This window comes from Erinaceus europaeus, chromosome 17 (assembly GCF_950295315.1).
Source record: "Erinaceus europaeus chromosome 17, mEriEur2.1, whole genome shotgun sequence".
Classification (NCBI taxonomy): domain Eukaryota; kingdom Metazoa; phylum Chordata; class Mammalia; order Eulipotyphla; family Erinaceidae; genus Erinaceus; species Erinaceus europaeus.
In genome coordinates, this window is record NC_080178.1 from 38471002 (window position 1) to 38488986 (window position 17985).

Here is a 17985-nt window from a genome sequence, read left to right on the forward strand (position 1 = left end):
GAGCCCCACCATGGTGGTTCCAGGACAGGGGGAAATATAGGCTCTAAAGAGGAAGAGGGAGGTTCCTGCTGTCTTAGGGTTTAAGAAGACAGTAGTTATCACATTATGTGGCAGTTGGGTTAACTTTGAAATATCCCTTTGTTAGGATTTGCTTTATCATACACAACATCACCATAATTTATGTCATTGCATTATTTGTATATAGCTGTGCCACCGGTTGCTTCTGTTCTCCCTGGTCTAAGCTTTTAAGAGAGTCAACATATCAAAGACTCAGCCTATGTATTAAAAAGACTCAGTCTGTGCTTTAAAAGTTTGAGACATTCAATCATTTTTCCCCTCTCATATTAATTTCTTTTTAATATTCTTTTAAACATATTTTTTAATTTATTCCCATCTGTTGCCCTTGCTGTTTTATTGTTGTAGCTATTATTGTTGTGTTGGATAGGACAGAGAGAAATGGAGAGAGGAAGGGAAGACAGAGAGGGGGAGAGAAAGATAGATACCTGCAGACCTGCTTCACCACCTGTAAAGCGAACCCCCTGCAGGTGGGGAATAAAGATTTTATTTATTTATCAATGAGAAAGATTGAAGGAGAGCAAGAACCAGACATCAATATGATACATGTGCTGCCAGAGACTGAACTTGGGACCTTATGCTTGAGAGTCCAATGCATTATCCACTGAGCCACCTCCTGGACCACTAGCTTGATTATTTTCTACTTAAGTAAAAGCATGCAGTGAGTTGTTAACTGCTTATATTTGCTCAATTCAAATCATGCTAACATAAATACTCACTTCTGAGTGATTGATAAATAATGTGTGGCTATTATCAGGCCAAGTGTTAGTGCTCAGAGGTGTTGTATGCTTTACATTGGGTTCTAGTTCTCCCCCGCCAAGAGAATTAGATCAGTCCAGTTAATTTCGCGGGCCCGCTTGGCCCCACCCCTAGGAAACCCGCCAGAGTTCCAGAGTGACAGAGTTGCAGAGTTCGAGAGTAAAGACGGTTCGTGAGTTCGAGAGTAAGAGAGTGCTTGTGCCGCCGCAAAGAGACAGCAGAGTTCTGTTTGGTGATTAGTTTGTCTTAGTTTATGAATCGTTGTTCCTGAATAAAGAAATACAGCTTCCCTGCCCAGCTGTTGTCTCCGCGTCTCTGTTACCCGCCCGTGAAGCTAGCCCGGCCGGCGAGAGCTTACGAAAATTTTAACAACACAGAGGGCTAAAGAGAGGTTCAAGGAGATAATATCCTTAGCATGCAGAAAAAAGCAAAAGGAGCCAGGAAGAGAGATAAACTGAGGCCTTAGGCCACACAGATTGCCTGGCTGCTAGGTCCCTATGCCCCTAGGCCCCTAGGCCCCTTTATTATTCTTAGTTTAGATGTCTTATATTTTCAGCTGATGCAATCAGTTTAGACATGCAGTCATTGTTATATCATGTTTTCTAGGTCCATACATCATTTATACCAGGTGCACTATATCCTTTATACCAGATGCAATAGATCATTTACATCAGGTATAAAAACTGCTGGGTAAAAATCATGGACATTGTCCTCAATGTAGAACAACAGTGGTAGAAATTGCCCCACTCTCCAAAGGGTGGATGGGTCAACATCTCTACCACTTGAGAAAGACTGGTCCTGAAATGAGTGCAGCCTGTAATGTTCCTAGCCATAACCATGGAATGTGGTATCAGACTGACAGGGATGCAGAGGTGGGGAGTGAGGCCTCAAACCTGGGTCCTTGTTCATGGCAATGTATGTACTCAACCAGGTGTGCCACCATCTGACCCCTGGATTTCTGTTTTTTTGTTAGTGTTTTAATAGTGATTGCAAGAATCTAAGATAATAGATATAATTCAATACCACTCTCACCACCAAAGTTCTGTGTGCCTCCCCCCACCACCACCAACAGTAGCCACTATAATTCTCCCAAGATCATAATTATGGGTTGACTATATGTATATTTTTCCAATTTTATGTGTGCAATTCTTTATATTCCACTTACAAGTGAAATCATCCCAGAGTTGTCCTCTTCCCTCTCAGATGAGCAGAACAGTGCCTAACTTTCAACTTTCTCAGCTATTCCCCAGACTCTTTTCTCTCAGTGATGATACAAAAGCAAAGGTTCCATATCACAAATGTTCTGGGTCCCAGTGGAACTGGGGTTCAGAGCTCTCTGGTCTTCTTCCCCTAACATTTCTGCCTCAGGAAATATGGACCAAAACACATTTGAGGGGTTCAGAATGAAAGAGTTCTGGCTTGCATAACTGGTCAACCCATACCCCCATATAAAGCTGGATTTTTATTTTGTTTGTTTGTTTGCTTACAAAGTAACATTAAGTCTATCAAAACCTGTTAAGAGAACATTTAATCCCAGGGCTTCTTTTCTACAGCATCTAGACAAAATGTTTTTTTAAGTCCCTGGGCTCAGACATGCTCTGATTTTGCATTACTGAGATCATATGATTCTCCTTTGTCTAATAGCTCCCAAGTTTCAGTTCCCTTTCCCCTGATGAATGAGAGAACAGGCTCTGAGAGCTGTAGAATTTAATTGTAATCACATATTGGAGGCTTTCAGTTTCAGCTAATCCTCTCAGAGACTTCTGATTTGATTAAACAATCGTAAAATTAGCACAATGCCAAAGGTTCTGAGGAGGACGGTATCCCAAAAAGAGCTAGAGAGGCCTCATATCCTTCTGGCTCCAGTTTCCTCTTTATGGAAGGCCCATTTAACTTGGGAGGAGCTGGCAGGCTTGAGCTGGCACAAATCCTCACACCTAGATTGGGCCTAGCCCAGAACAGACTGTAAAAAAGGCCACAAAGAGTAAACAAAGTAAATCTCACTGCATGAAGTCCCATCTCCATTGCATCAATGTACCAAGAAATGAGCATGGTGCTCAGGAGTCAGACGGTAGTGCAGCAGGTTAAGTGCACATGGCACAAAACGCAAGGACTGGCTTAAGAATCCCGGTTCGAGCCACTGGCTCCCCACCTGCAGGGGAGTCTCTTCACAAGAGGTGAAGCAGGTCTATAGGTGTCTATCTTTCTCTCCCCCTTTCTGTCTTCCCCTCCTCTCTCCATTTCTCTCAGTCCTATCCAACAACAATGACATCAATAACAACAATAATAACTACAAAAATAAAAAACAACAAGGGCAACAAAAGGGAAAATAGGTAAATATTAAAAAAAATTTTAAAAAGAAATGAGCATGGTGCTATCTCTCCTTGAGGCTTTGTGGTAAGAAAAGAAGACTAGAAGGGACCAGGCACTGATGCAACCAGTATGGGCACACATGTTACAATGCACAAGAACTTGGATTCAAGCCTCTTTTCCCAACTTCCAGGGGGAAGCTTCACAGGCAGTGTTGCAGGTGTTTCTCTATCTCTTTCCTTATCTTTGTCTTCCCTTTTAATCTCTCTAACCAAAAACAAATAAATAAAAAACAAAATGTTTTAAAAAAAAAGAAAGAGAAAAGGGGGTTGATTAGAACATGCCATTTTTTTTTATGTACACTTTCAATGTCAACATTTGTCTAAAAAGGTGGAACTTTTTGGAGTTCCCAGTTTATTAAAAATCCTACATTTTCATGGCTTTTTGAGATTTTCTATATGGCTGGTATTCATTCAACCAGCATTCAGCAGTAGCGAGTACAGTAGGGACCAAAAAATGACTGTTGAATCATGGGTAGCTTAGTGCATCTCTGAATGAACCACTGAATAAATTACCTGATAACCTGGAATTGCACTCTTGGGTCAAAGCGGCAAAATTGTAATGGGATAGAATTTTCCACACAGAAATCACAATACTCTACACCAAGTCAGGTGGTTGAGAATGAATTTTATTTAAGCCTACTCAGCTGAGGGTCCAGCCCAGGGAAAACTCACATAGGAGCTACACAAGGACTGAATGCCTAAGCACAGTCACAGGCATCTTTTTATACTTTTTGCACCATATGTCAGCATTGGTTGCATACAATAGTTTTGCATAGGTTCTAGGACTTGGCTCCTTTACGTGAAATCTAATGACTGAGGGGCTTTTAGGCTTGCACCACATCTTGGTACAAAAACATCTTGTTTTCCCAGAAACAAACATCCTACCTTGATGAAAGCAGTAGGGTTTACAGAAGTGGAAAGTTAGCATTATTCCTACTGTAGGTCTGGTTAATTTTTAACCTTTCTATTGTTCTTCTGCCTAACAATCATATGGGTCTGGTCTCTGAACTATGGTAGCAATTTCTTGATTATATCTGTACCCATTTTTCCCTTGATTATACTTGTATCCATTTTTAACCCTCACAAAATCAAACAAACTATTTTTAAATATTTGTAAATATTTGATTGGTTGATAGAATATATATATATTCCTGCATAAGTGTGACCTCAATCTGAGTGACCTCAAAGGATCAACCTGAACAACCCTCTCCCTATTTTCTGTCTTCAAGATTGATACTCATCACAGTTATTTTGCAAAAACCATTGTGAAAAGCTCCAAACAAATGCAAATGTACTGCCCCCTCCCCCATTCAGTTCAATAAACAGCAACCAAGCCCTGACCTTTGAAATCTGATTTACAAATGAATGGGGCTCTCTTTCTGCCTTTGTGCCCAGTGCTTATCACAAAGGAAATAGGCACATAAATCAGGGAGCAAGGCTGAAAGGTGCCTGCATAGGGACATGAGTGTTGGGTACAGGGGGGCTTTGGGACTTTGTAATATATCTGGCAGTGCAGACATATTATGATATATTATGAAGCATCTACCCAAACCCAGACACCATGCAACCATTTACAGTTTTTTTGAGAGGTGATTAGGGAATGTAAGTCACTTGTCCAAGTGATAGAGCTAGGAAGACCCAGAACAGGATTTGAGCCCAAATCTCTTTACTATGTTATCAAGAAGAAACAATAGAAAATGAGGCTGCAGGACTGGGGAGATAGCATAATGGTTATGCAGAAAACCATTTCATGCCTGAGGCACCAAAGGTCCCAGGTACAATCCCCAGTACCACCAGAATTTGAATTTAACAGTTAAGATAATAATAATAATTAGTAACTGAAAATAAAGGAAGAGAAGGAACAGGGAAAAAGAACTGAAAACACTACATATTTAATAGCTAAAAGTATATCTGTTGCTCTAGTAGAGGGTTGGCTGGCTAGGCTGTGGTTGATGGCATATTCAAGGTCAAGTACATTAAGCATGCCCTCAGAGAGGAACACCCTACCAACCTCCAGTTAGGGTTCTGGAAATGGCATCAGTGAAGTGAGTAATCCTTTTTCTTTTGGGGGTTACACAAGAGAGAAGTAATGAAATAACTGACTAAGGTACTAAGCATTGTAAATTTTTCCTCATTTTATTAGAGGTGGTGGTTAATGGATTATAGTACAGTTGTTGGCACATTGGTACAATCTCTCACTCACCATGATCAGTTCTTGCAAGACACTTTCTCCCCACTCACCCCCTCACTTTCTCCCCTGCTATAATTTTCTGAATTATTTTATTGCCTATCAGTCCTTTTCCATCATCATGCTCCAGGACCCATGCCTCTCCCCATCCTCAACTGTGCCCTGCTTCTGTAATATGATATACAGGGTAACCAAAAGAGAGAAGGAAAGTAGCAGGAAGACTGGTAGAAAATGAATTTATCTATTTATTCATTCATGATTTACTACAGAAAACTGTTCAGCTATAGCTTATGGTGGATACCTGGGATTGAACTGGAAGCTCAGATCTTCAAATATGAAAATCTTTTGCAGAACAATTATGCTATTTCATGGACTATCTGTAGATAGGACATTTTCCATACTTCTAGTATTATTTACAATCATTAAAAATGGACAAAATTAGTATATTGGTGTTGTAATTTCTTGTGATCTGTATCACCACATTCAACAAAGGGAGTGTATTGTGGGGTATTGTGGTTTTACAGGGGACGTTTATTAGAAGCAGAGCAGTCCTCCCAGGAGGGAAGGGACAGGAGGGAAGGTGATGAATTGTTCCCACAAAGAAATGGGAGTGAGTCCTAGAGTGAGGTCCCATGTGAGATCAAATTGGGGTCCTTATAAAGAGCTCCATTTTCTTTGGTCTAGATGGAGACTTCACAGGTTGCACTGATATTGACCCAGTTATCTTCTGATAATGGTCCCTCTGAAGGTTGCATGGAAATCGTGTCCCCTACACAAATGGGTGTGTAACAACTTCTGTAGTTTCATGATTCTTCTTTGTCTGACTCATGGGGACATCTTGGTCAAAGGACTCCAGAGCCTTCAGAGGGGGACATATCAGGAGTTGACTGGGTGAATATGGGCATAGCCTGTGAAACCTCCACTTAGACCAAAGATATAATGGAGCTCTTTATATGGACCACAACTCCTGTTCAATGTGGGCACCTTACTCCAGGACACCCCTCTCATTTATTTATATGGCTGGAAGGATACCAGAATTACAATCCCAATGATGATCTCCTCCTCTATCCTAACAGGCTCTCTGACACTGAGGACACACCATGTACAAGATTCCAAGATGGGCTTCGTGATCAATGCCATCTACTCCATGGCCTATGGACTTCACAACATGCAGATGGCTCTGTGCCCTGGTTATGCTGGCCTCTGTGATGCCATGAAGCCCATTGATGGGCAGAAGCTTCTGGACTCCCTGATGAAAACCAACTTCACTGGAGTGTCTGGTGACATGATCCTATTTGATGAGAATGGAGACTCCCCAGGAAGGTGAGCTGAGCACTCACCTCTGTCAGGAAAGCAAAGCTGGGCTGTGGGTAGTGGGTATCTTTAGCTGCCTGGCTTCCCCTGTGTGTGACTTCACTTGGGTACCCAACTTCCTTGGTCTCTCTCTGACATCTTGGCGTGATCAAGGACAAGGAGGCTCAGGCTATCCAAAGACTTGAAGCCAGTGCTCAAGGTATGCTTCTAGAGCATCCACACTTCAGAGAATTCAACCAGGAGGGCAGGACACTGGGACTATTACAGGTAGTTAATATAGATATTACTTAAGTTATTATATTATAGATATTATAGGTATATGTTGACTTTATAGGTAGTAAGTATAGGTATTAATATAGGTATATAGCATAGTTATTATTATAGGAAGTTAATACATACTATAAATATTATTATAGCTAATTAATATAGGTATCATTATAGGTAGTTAATATAAGTATTATTGTAGGTAGTTAAAAGCTACTCTGGAAGCCAAGTGATGGCTCACCTAGTAGAGTACCCACTGTCATGAAGGACCTGGGTTCAAGATCCTGCCACAGGTAAACTTCATGAGTGGTAGAACAGTGCTGCAAGTATCTCTTCTCCTCTCTCTCCATCTATCTCTCTTTGTCTCTATTAAAGAACAAAAAAGGGATCCAGGCTCAAGTGACTCAGTTCTGCTCCATCAAGAAAACCACTGTCGCTTCCATCCTTCTCTACACAGAATGTCATGGGTGCATCTTTAGGATAGTAGTGCTAAGCTTTATTTATTTATTTTCAAAAATGTTGTTCTTGAAGTTCTTATTAGATATATGATAGATAGATAGATGATAGATTGATAGAAATAGATTAGATAGATAATATAGACAGAGGGATGATAGCTATATAGATAGATAGATATAGATAGGTAGATAGATAGATAGATAGATAGATACATAGATACATAGATACATAGATACATAGATAGATGATAAATATAGAGACAGCACAGCACCAAAGCTTCTTTTAATGCAGTGAGAATTGGGTACAAATCTGGATCATGCACATAGTAAAGTCCTTGTTCATTTCTGAAGGCAGGGTATGACATTAACATCACTAAAAAATATCAGAACCCAAAAGAGGAACATTTAAAAATGGTTGCCAGGGGGTGGAGTGGTTGGTTGCTCAGTAGAAGACATACATTATTATATGCAGGAATCTGCATATAATAAGTCCTGCATATAACAAGTCCCTGCAGAGGGAAAGCTTTGTAAATGATGAAGCAATGTTGCAGGTATCTCTTTTTCTCTCTATCTTTATATTTGCCTTTTCCCTCTCAACTTCTATCTACCTTTCTCCAATAAATAAATAAACTATTAAAATAAACAATTAAATTAGTTATAAAATAACAACAAATAAATATATATGGAAAGAAAGATAAAATAATTGTCAAAAATGATTGCTAAAAAAGGAGTTTGGAAAGAAGAGATGAAAGAAAACAGATGTAGCAAATAGTAAATAAGTTCTGAACATTTCAGGTTTGATGAAACTGAACTGATTTCCAAGTAAATTTTATGATACAACCCTGTCCAAAGGTTCACTTAGTTGACCTTTCCAACTTTATAGAATAGGGAAAGAAAAAAAAAAAAAACTGAGTCTAAGGCTAGGGAGACAACATAATGATTTTGCAAAACTACTTTCATGCCTGAGGCTCTGAGGTCTCAGGTTCAATCTCCAGCACCATCATAAGCCATAAGGAGCAGTGCTTTGGTTCCAATAGGAAATAATAATATAGTAACAATAAGAGGAGGATGAGAATGAGTAGTGGTGCACCTGTTGACCACCTGCATTACCACACATAAGGGTTTTTAATCAAGTGCTTGGTCCCTGCCTGTGGGAGGGATGCTTCATAAGAAATAGAGAAGTGCTAAAAAAAAAAAAAAAGAAAAAAAAAAGAAATAGAGAAGTGCTGCAGGTGTTTATACTTCTCTTTGCTTGCCATCTGTCCCTCTCTATTACTATCTGACTTCTATAAAAAAAAGTAGGGGGAAATGATGCCTGGAAGGTGGACTCTTCATCAAGACACTGAGTCCCATTGATAATCCTAGTGGCAAGAAAGAATTAAATATTAAATAAAGGAGGTAGGGTGGTGGTGCACCTGGTTGAGTGCACATGTTACAATGCTCAAGGACCCAGGTTCGAGCCCTCAGTCCCCACCTGCAGAGGGAAAGCTTTGCGAGTGGAGAAGAGTTGCAGATGTCTCTCTGTCTCTATTCTTCTCTATCACCCCTTCCCTCTTGATTTTTGGATGTCTCTACTCTATTCAATAAAGATAATAAAGAATAAATATTATTAACTTCATACTGACTCACTGCAGACTATTGTGTACTTTTGCTTTCAGATACATATTTTGCCCTAATTTATGGATACATGTGAACATATGCCCTATCTCATGGGACCTGGCCTATATCTAGGTTTCATAATGAAATAGTATCTACTTAGACTTAAATATCCTCCTCACCTATTTCCTATTATACTTCCTCACTCACTCGAAGCTATGCTTATCAAAGCAAGGACTGCAAAAGTTGAATTAGGGCAAGAGACTGGCATACTTTTTAAATTTATTTATTTATTTATTTTTGTTATTGGATAGAGATAGAGAGAAATTGAAAGAAGGGGGAGATAGAGAGGAAGAGAGACAGAGACGCCTGCAGACCTGCTTCACTGCCTGTGAAGCGACTCCCCTGCAGTTGGGGAGCCCGTGGCTCAAACCGAGATCCTAACCTGTCCTTGTGCTTTGCACCACGTATGCTTAACCTGCTGCGCTACCACCCAACTCCCAAGACTGGCATACTTTAATGATGACACTTTAGTCACTATCAGGCCACCCCATCAGTTGGGGACCTAATGAAGGAGTCTTGAGATTCCCAAACAAACATGATAAGCCTAGACATCAAATAAATCCTTCTCTCTATTGTCACCAGTCATCTCTATCAGGAACAACACAATAGACCCCTTTGTGGGCCCCTATAGGACTCTGCCCTATCAACAACAGTAGAGAATATTCCATCCTCCGAAGGAAGGATGGACAACATGCTCTATGTTCCACCTGGGAGGATGGGTCCTGATATTGTGGAAGTTTGGAAAGTTCCTAAGCAAGACCACAGAATGTGAGCTCAGATCTATAGGAATTCAGAGGTCACATAGCCTCCTAAGCTGAATATGGGCCCCAGATCAAATCAAATTGATGGGGTTTACAGTCAACAACATTTACACCCCTTTTCCCATATTAGGGAGCTACTCTTCCCTGATACAGCTTTCTGGTCCTTTTTCCAGCCATGGCATCATCTCCCCAGACAATAACTAGGATCCACCTGCATATCAGATTTCAGGCTCAGGGAAAAAAAAAAAAAAGGCTAGTATAGCTACAGGCTCTTTGGAATATACCTAAAATATGCCTACTAGCTACCTACAAAACAGAGACCCTCCCCCCTCCCAATTCTTCATCTGCACTACTCCAGCCTTTAGGTTCATGATTGGTCGACAATTTGTTTGGCTTTATATGTTAACTCTCTTTTCACTCACCAGATTCCAGATGCTAGCATGATGCCAACCAGACTTCCCTGGACAGATAACCATACCAATATAACCTGGAGCTCCGATTCCCCAGAACCCCACCAGTAGGGAAAGAAAGAGGCAGGCTGGGAGTATGGATCAACCTGTCAATGCCCATGTTCAGCAGGGAAGCAATTACAGAAGCTAGACCTTCCACCTTCTGCATCCCATAATGACTTTGGGTCCATACTTGCAGAGGGTTAAAGAATAGGAAAGCTATCAAGGGAGGGGATGGGATATGGAGTTCTGGTCATGGGAATTGTGTGGAGTTGTATCCCTCTTATCCTGTGGTTTTGCCAGTGTTTCCTTTTTATAAATAAAATAAAATAAATAAAAATAAAATAAGTAAACATTGAAAAATGCATTATCACTAGAATGATAAATTGAAAGGGCCTTAAGATAAATCTTTGCTTTACTATCCATCCCCAAAAAGAGGTTTCAATTCCCCACAATTCCCCTGAGATCAACCTGGTTTCTGCTGGAATTAATAAAAGGAACCTCTCATTCTTCTGAGAAAGTCTGCTCTAAAGAGTGCTACAGTCAATTAGGAAGACTATATTCAGGGGTGGGGAAATAGCTCAGGTGGATAATGTACTGCTTTGCCATGTGTGCAACCCAGATTTGAGGCTGGCCCCCACCACACACACCCAATAGGAAGCTTACATGCTGTGGTCTCTTTCATTCTCTGTCTCCTTGTTTCTACTAGAGAGAGAGTGAGTTTCTGTTCTGCTTAGTCCTATATTCCTCCAGTTTTGGCTTAGTACTTCAATGTTACTTTTTTCATTTTTTATTAGATTGCATCTTAATGATTCTATTTTGATAAGCAAAACTCATTTTAATTTATTTTATTAGTGACTTACTATTGATTTATAAGATTTTAAGATAATAGGGGTATAATTCTATATGGTTCACACCACCAGAGTTCTGTTTCCAGACTCCTACATTGGAAACTGGAGTTGTTCTCCCAGGGTCCCCCTTAAGTGCTGATTCTATAATTATCTATCCATATCTATGTATATCTATGTATAGTTTTCCAGTTTTTAATGGTCCTGCCTTAGCTTCATTTCTAAGTCACCACTACATCTATTAATACTTCCAGGTGCCTATCTTTTTTCTTTTTCTTTCAGAAAAACAGTGTCTGGTTTTCTCTGGTGTTTTCCTGGTTCACTTCCATTTCATTGCTATTATTAAAAAAAAAAAATTCTTTGGGACCTGATGAAATGGGAGTACATATCTTTTTGGTTACATTCTCTATCATTTACTCCTCTGAGAGTATGGACCAAAATTCTTTTCAGGGTGCATAAGGTGGGAGTTCAGGCTTCTGTGATTGTTTTTCCACTGGAACAAAACTCATTTTTAACTAAACGTCTAGCATATCTCAACACTAAATTATTGTGAGTTAAAGAGGCAGATATGGAAAGGCAAAGACAAGGTGAAAAGATGGAAGACATATTAAAGAGGACACTACACATAGTGACATGCAGCAATAAGAAATGAATTCCAGTAACAGGAAGGTACAGAAATAAAGAAACATAGTGAAGGAGAGAGTTAAATAATGACTAGCAATCATAGAGCACTGTTATATATATTTAGTTGCTACCTACATTCTAAAACTACCTTCAAATACTTTTGCTCACTTTGATGAAGAATAAAATCTATGTTTCAACTCTGAAAATTAAAATAATACCAATCAACATAAGAAGGAATAGTCTTTTGTGAAGAACAAGTATTATCCTTTTAATGATTAGCTATCAGTGATTTTAACAGGGATACTACATATTCTTCATGATATCTTTTCGTCTTGCAAATAAGAGTAATTTTCCAGAAACTGAAGGTCAATTTCAAGGAGAAAATTCATTGCATCTACTATAGTTAGAACAAGTTAATTCATATATGTCAAAAATTAAGACTTAACTTCTCTGGAAATTACTTCTCTATCAAATAGGACACTTTGCATTCTAGAATCCAAATAATGTTATCTCTTATCTTTTTAATAGATTCAGTTTATTTTAAAAAAATGCATGTAGCATTCATAAAGCCTGTCTACACTGAGTGTTGATATGTGTAATCTAATAACTTGAAGTTGAAACTGAAATTCAATTCATGTCAGTTATCAGAGAGCTAAATATTGTGCGGGAGGTAGAGGACTACATTCATAGGATTCTTTCTGCCAGCCTCATGGATTTTGAAATGTAACGGCATTGTGAACCATGTGGAGATAATTAGACATACCTGCTAGATGAATTAATGCATTTGCGTCCATTTCTGGTGTTGTTAATCCAATGCAATTTATTCCAGAAATGCTCCTCTGAAAATGTGCTTACATGTTAGAAAGAAATGTGCAGAAGCACATTAGGTTTTCCTCTTTGCACCTCCATCTTTCACTCAAAATAATCATAATAGGTTTTAAGGCCTGAAAACTCAAAATGTGCTAGTATTTTATAGTCTTGTTGCACCATCACAAGATGTTTTGGAAGCTATTTTCATATCTACTTTTAATTTTTAATATTTTTATCTATTTTTTATTTGATTGGGCAGAGGAAAATTGAGAGAGAAGGGGGAGATAAAGAGGGAGAGAAAGAGACACCTGCAGCCCTGCTCCACAGACAGGGAACTGGAGCTTGAACCCAGATCCTTGAGTATAGTGACATGTGCTATGCACTCATAAATAAGTTATAGGTTATATTTACTCCATGGAATATAACTCTTCAATCAAAAAAGATGATATTGTGTCCTTTGGGACAAAACAGATGGAACTGGGGTTCATTATGTGGAATCTAGAGAACTAATACACTTGAATTTGCAACAAAAAAATGTTTCTGAGATTTTGATTATGATGTGTATGATGGTTATTATGATGGTTATCCTTGGGGGGGTGGGAGGGTGGGAACAGAACTTTAGGTGGTGGGTGTGTTGTGGAACTATACCATGCAATTTTAAAATTAATTTTATAATTAATCACAAATTTAAAATGGGGAAAATTTTAAAACCAAAAATCATGTATGCTTAACAAATTGTGCCACTGTCCAGCCCTCAGACATAGTTTAAACATCATTCTTGGAAGTATTTGGTATTAGGAATGTAGGCCTTGATAAATTGTTAAGCAAGGAAAGTAAAAGCAAGCCTTGTCCCTACTATGCCCTTATTCTCCAAAGATGAAGACAAGATTAAAACTTATGAAGTTCCTCAGTTGGTTATGAAAGGAATTTTTAAAATCCTTTTACTTGAGTAAAAATGAAAATTTTGCTTCTTTAGAAGCCCAAGAGTAGTGCTTAAACTTCTTGAAGTTATTTCAGAACTACCTTTCATCCTGCTAAGGTCAGGACACCTACTCACATGGGATTATTTTCTATTTCAGGTGTAAGCTTGAAAGTGAAAAAATAAAAAAAAATTTAAAAAGATAGCTCTCTGAGAGAAAGTGAAATGGCTTCTTGTTAATTCTCTGTGACATGCCATGAAAAATTTCAGTATCACTAATAAGACAGTAGATCTATTGGTAGAAATTGAGATGGAACGTATTGATTTTATTCGATGAGTGTTTGTGCTCTTGGTTTAATTATTCTCATTCCATTCTTGTCCTTAAGGTATGAAATAATGAATTTCAAGGAAATGGGAAAAGATTACTTTGATTATATCAATGTTGGAAGCTGGGACAATGGAGAGTTAAAAATGGATGATGATGAGGTGTGGTCCAAGAAAAACAGTATCATCAGATCTGTGTGCAGTGAGCCATGTGAGAAAGGCCAGATAAAGGTAATAAGGTTCCCATATTTCTTTGACTTTTTCTTGTAAATGTGAAAGTACTTATTATAATCACTTTTTAGAATGTAGACCTGTGTTTTACCTTTTACACTGTCAACTTCTGTAGAAATTGGGTTTCCTACTTATTTTTGTATTAACTACTTATAAAATCTAGTGGAAATAATATCTCATCTGTTTTACTGATTGGACCAATTACTTCATTAAGACTCCCAGTCTTAGTAAATAGAAAGTGCCATTGCAAAGAATAGAAAAATGGATCTGATATTTACAAAGAAAGGTAATGGGTTAGTTGGGGCCTGTTGGTTTTGAGATATATAGGCAGTGATAATTATCACTCATCTATAACAGTAAGAAATAAGTGTGAAGATCCAGGTTTTTGAATTATAGAAAACTGAAGTTAAAAATATTAGAGCAGAAAAGATCATTGAACCTGAAAGCATATAGATAAGAAATAAATGCAGGCAGTTAATGGACTCTAGTAGTCTTCTATTAATGTGTAAAAAAAAAAAAAAAAAAAAAAGGAAGATGAAAAGAAAGAGTACTGAGTAGTAAAAAGGTCATATGATTACAGAGAGACAAAGAAATAAAGAAATATCATATAGGAGGTCAAGCAGTGGTACACAAGGTTAAGTACACATAATACTGAGAGCAAGCACCCTCACAAGGATCCTGGTTCCAGCCCCGAGCTTCCCACCTTCAAGGGGTTGCTCCATAAGTGGTGAAGCAGGTCTGCAGATAGCTGTCTTTCCCTCTCCCTCTCTATCTTCCCACCCCTCTCATTTCTCTCTGTCCTATTTGAAGAATAGAAAAAATGGTATCAAAAGCAATGGACTTGTAATGCAGGCACTGAGCTCCGCAGTATCACTGGAGGCTAAATAAATAAATAAATAAATAGAAATATCATTTCATTGTTATTCAAGATGGTGGTTAATGGAAGGAGATCAAGGAGAGAAGTGCTGAAAGAAAGACTTAAGAATTGGAAGTAACTCTTAATCTGGGATCTCTACAAATAGGTATCAGCCAGATTGATTAGAATGAAGTAGCAACTGATTAATGAGAAAAGTGTGGTGAAAACACAAAAGGTACAATCTGGAATTTTGAGGACAAGTGAAAATTACTTGAAAGCTTTGTAAGAACTGATCACACTGATAGAAAATAAAAGGCCAGTAAAAGAAAAGATGAGAGCATAGTGGAAAAATTTATAATAATAAAATAGTTATTGGATTATATTGCCTCAGAGAAACAATGGTATCAAGATGGCTTGTGAGTTCTATAGTTACTGAAGTTTACCACAGTACGCTTTGGCAGTTTATACACCTCTTCTTTCCAATCAGCCTCACCTTTACCCTTTTAGAGCATACCTGAGGTGAGCTTATCACTGGTGACTAAAATATAAACTGAGATAAGTCCAATATCAATTTTAAGGTTTTCTGTGGGTCATTCTGGAGGGCTAATAAGTCTAATGTCAGCAGAAAGAAACAATTGGTGAGTCAAAGAAAAGGACAAATGCCATGATATATTTTTATAATATTTATTTATTTATTTATTTATTGGATAGAGATAGAAATTGAGGGGAGAGAGCAAAATAAAGAAAGAGAGGCAACTGCCACACTTACTTCACCACTGAAACTTTCCCCTGCAGGTAGGGACCAGAGGCTTGAATCCAGGTCTTTATGCATTGTGCACTCAACAAGGTATATCACTGCCTGACCTCTCATGATGTCTTGTGTGGTGCTGTCAAAGATCTGAGTACTTCGTTATGATGTATAACCAAAGTTGGAAAACCATGGATCTCAGACCAAACTCAACCAGTTATCTTCTTTTGTAACATATGCACTCCACTACCAGCCCCATCTTTTGTAAATATAGTTGTAGTGGGGGCTGGGGAGTGGCACAGATGGTAGAGAGCACACATTACCATTCAGAAGAACCCAGATTCAAGTCCCAAGTCCCCACATGTGAGCTTCAGGAATAGTGAAGCAGTACTGCAGTTGTCTTTCTCTCTCCCTCTCCATCTCCCCTTCCTTATCAATTCCTCTCTGTCCTCTGAAACAAAGATTTTTTAAAAAGGAAAAAAAAAGCATCTGAGAGTGCAGACACCAAGCCCCAGCAATAACCCTGGTCACAAAAACAAAATAAAACACATGGGAAGTCGGGCGGTAGCGCACACGGCAGGAAGCGCAAAGACCCTGGAAAGGATCCAGGTTAGAGCCCCAGGCTCCCCACCTGCAGGGGAGTCGCTTCACAGATGGTGAAGCTGGTCTGCAGATGTGTCTTTCTCTCCCCCTTCTGTCTTCCCCTCCTCTCTCCATTTCTCTCTGTCCTATCTAACAATGACAATATCAATAACAACAACAATAACAACTATGAAAAACAAGGGCAACAAAAGGGAAAATAAATTAAAAAAATAAATAAATAAATATAAAACCCACTATATTGTATGCTCGAAAGTTTATCTGAGAGCCTATTTTTAATGTTCTCAGTATAACAAATAGTAATTATGAGGTGAAAGATGTGTTCATTAACCTTTCAAATTGCCCCTGCGGCTACAGACAGACTATGACCCACATAGTTAATGACTGCCACCTCTCCAGATTCAAAGGAGGTCTCGAAACTTTACATCAGGCTCAACCTGACGCTGTTGACTGTCTACGGAAGAAGGGCAAACGCTAGAAGAATTAACCTTTTGGAAAACATATCACAATATGCCGATCAAATTATTACAGAATGTACACTTTACATTTGCTCAATATTTATGTCAATTATAGCTCAATGAATGTGGAAAATACAAAAAAAATATCATTAGTAGAGTCAACATTGAGAGAAAGAAAAATAACGAACTTTGTCTGATGATTATCCACAGTTTTAATTATTTATGAGTGTTTACTGAGTGCTATCTCTATTCCACAGAGCCCATTGGTGCTCCAGCTGTAGGAACAAACATCATTATTTTTCAAGAATAACATCTGGGACTCTTTCAAATGTGAAATTAATTCAGTTATATTCCATTGCCTAAAAATTTTTAAATGAAGAGTATATAATAGTCTCTGGCCTTATCTTTCATGATCCCAAGCAAATAAAAATTTCTAGAATAAAAAAAAGAAGGACCTGCCAACACCCACATTCAGCAGAGAAGCAATAACAGAAGCCAAATCTTCCACTTTCTGTATCTCATAATGACCCTGGGTTATTAACTCCCAGAGGGTTAAAGAATAGGAAAGCTATCAGGGGAGGGGATGGAATACTGAGTTCTGGTGGTGGGAACTGAGTGGAGTTTTACCCCTCTTATCCTATGGTTTTTGTCAGCATTTCCTTCTTTTAAATAAAATTAAAAAAAATAAAAAATAAATCTAAAAAATGTTGAACTAGATTTTTAGTAGAAGTAAGAACAGGTAATTATAACCTGATTCACTTCATCTTCTGCCCTTTTCTTTGTTGCCTTTCATTAGTGTGAACTCCACTCACTTAAGCACATAAATAATGTTTTGGCTATTAAATACTAGAAGGAAGTCTAAGTATATCCAGAGAGCAAAAATTCTGCATTTGAGGACTTGAATTTATAGACTAAAGAAGACTCAGTTATATACACATTTTTAGTATATGTGCATTTCTGTATAGTCATACAATAAATTTAATTTAACAATTTAAATCCTAAGCTAATTAGCCAAAGATTTACATTTAACTTCTTTTCTCTCTCACTTTGGAGTTCAGTTCCCCTTTTAAACTCAGCCTTAGTTTCTATGATTATCAACCAAGAACATTAATACTTCATGAGAATAATAATGCTTAATATTATCTGAGACATTTAAAATATTTTATGGAAATACTCTTCCTGCTCTGTAAAGAAATTCCCTTCAGTAAAGTACTACTATATTTTTATTTATGTAAAAAAAATAAAAATGAAATAATGAAATTAAATTATTT

At 38.2% G+C, this 17985-nt stretch overlaps 1 protein-coding gene across 2 annotated transcripts in view; it reads left to right on the top strand.

Annotated features, from left to right (window-relative positions):
• The window catches only part of GRM5 (glutamate metabotropic receptor 5), a 654830-nt gene that overhangs the window by 547853 nt on the left and 88992 nt on the right, over positions 1-17985 (top strand). For both annotated transcript variants that reach the window (XM_007534501.3, XM_060176672.1), the window contains exons 5-6: positions 6471-6717; positions 13884-14052. In XM_007534501.3, coding sequence (XP_007534563.2) covers positions 6471-6717; positions 13884-14052 — 416 coding nt within the window. The remainder of the gene's footprint in view (positions 1-6470; positions 6718-13883; positions 14053-17985) is intronic.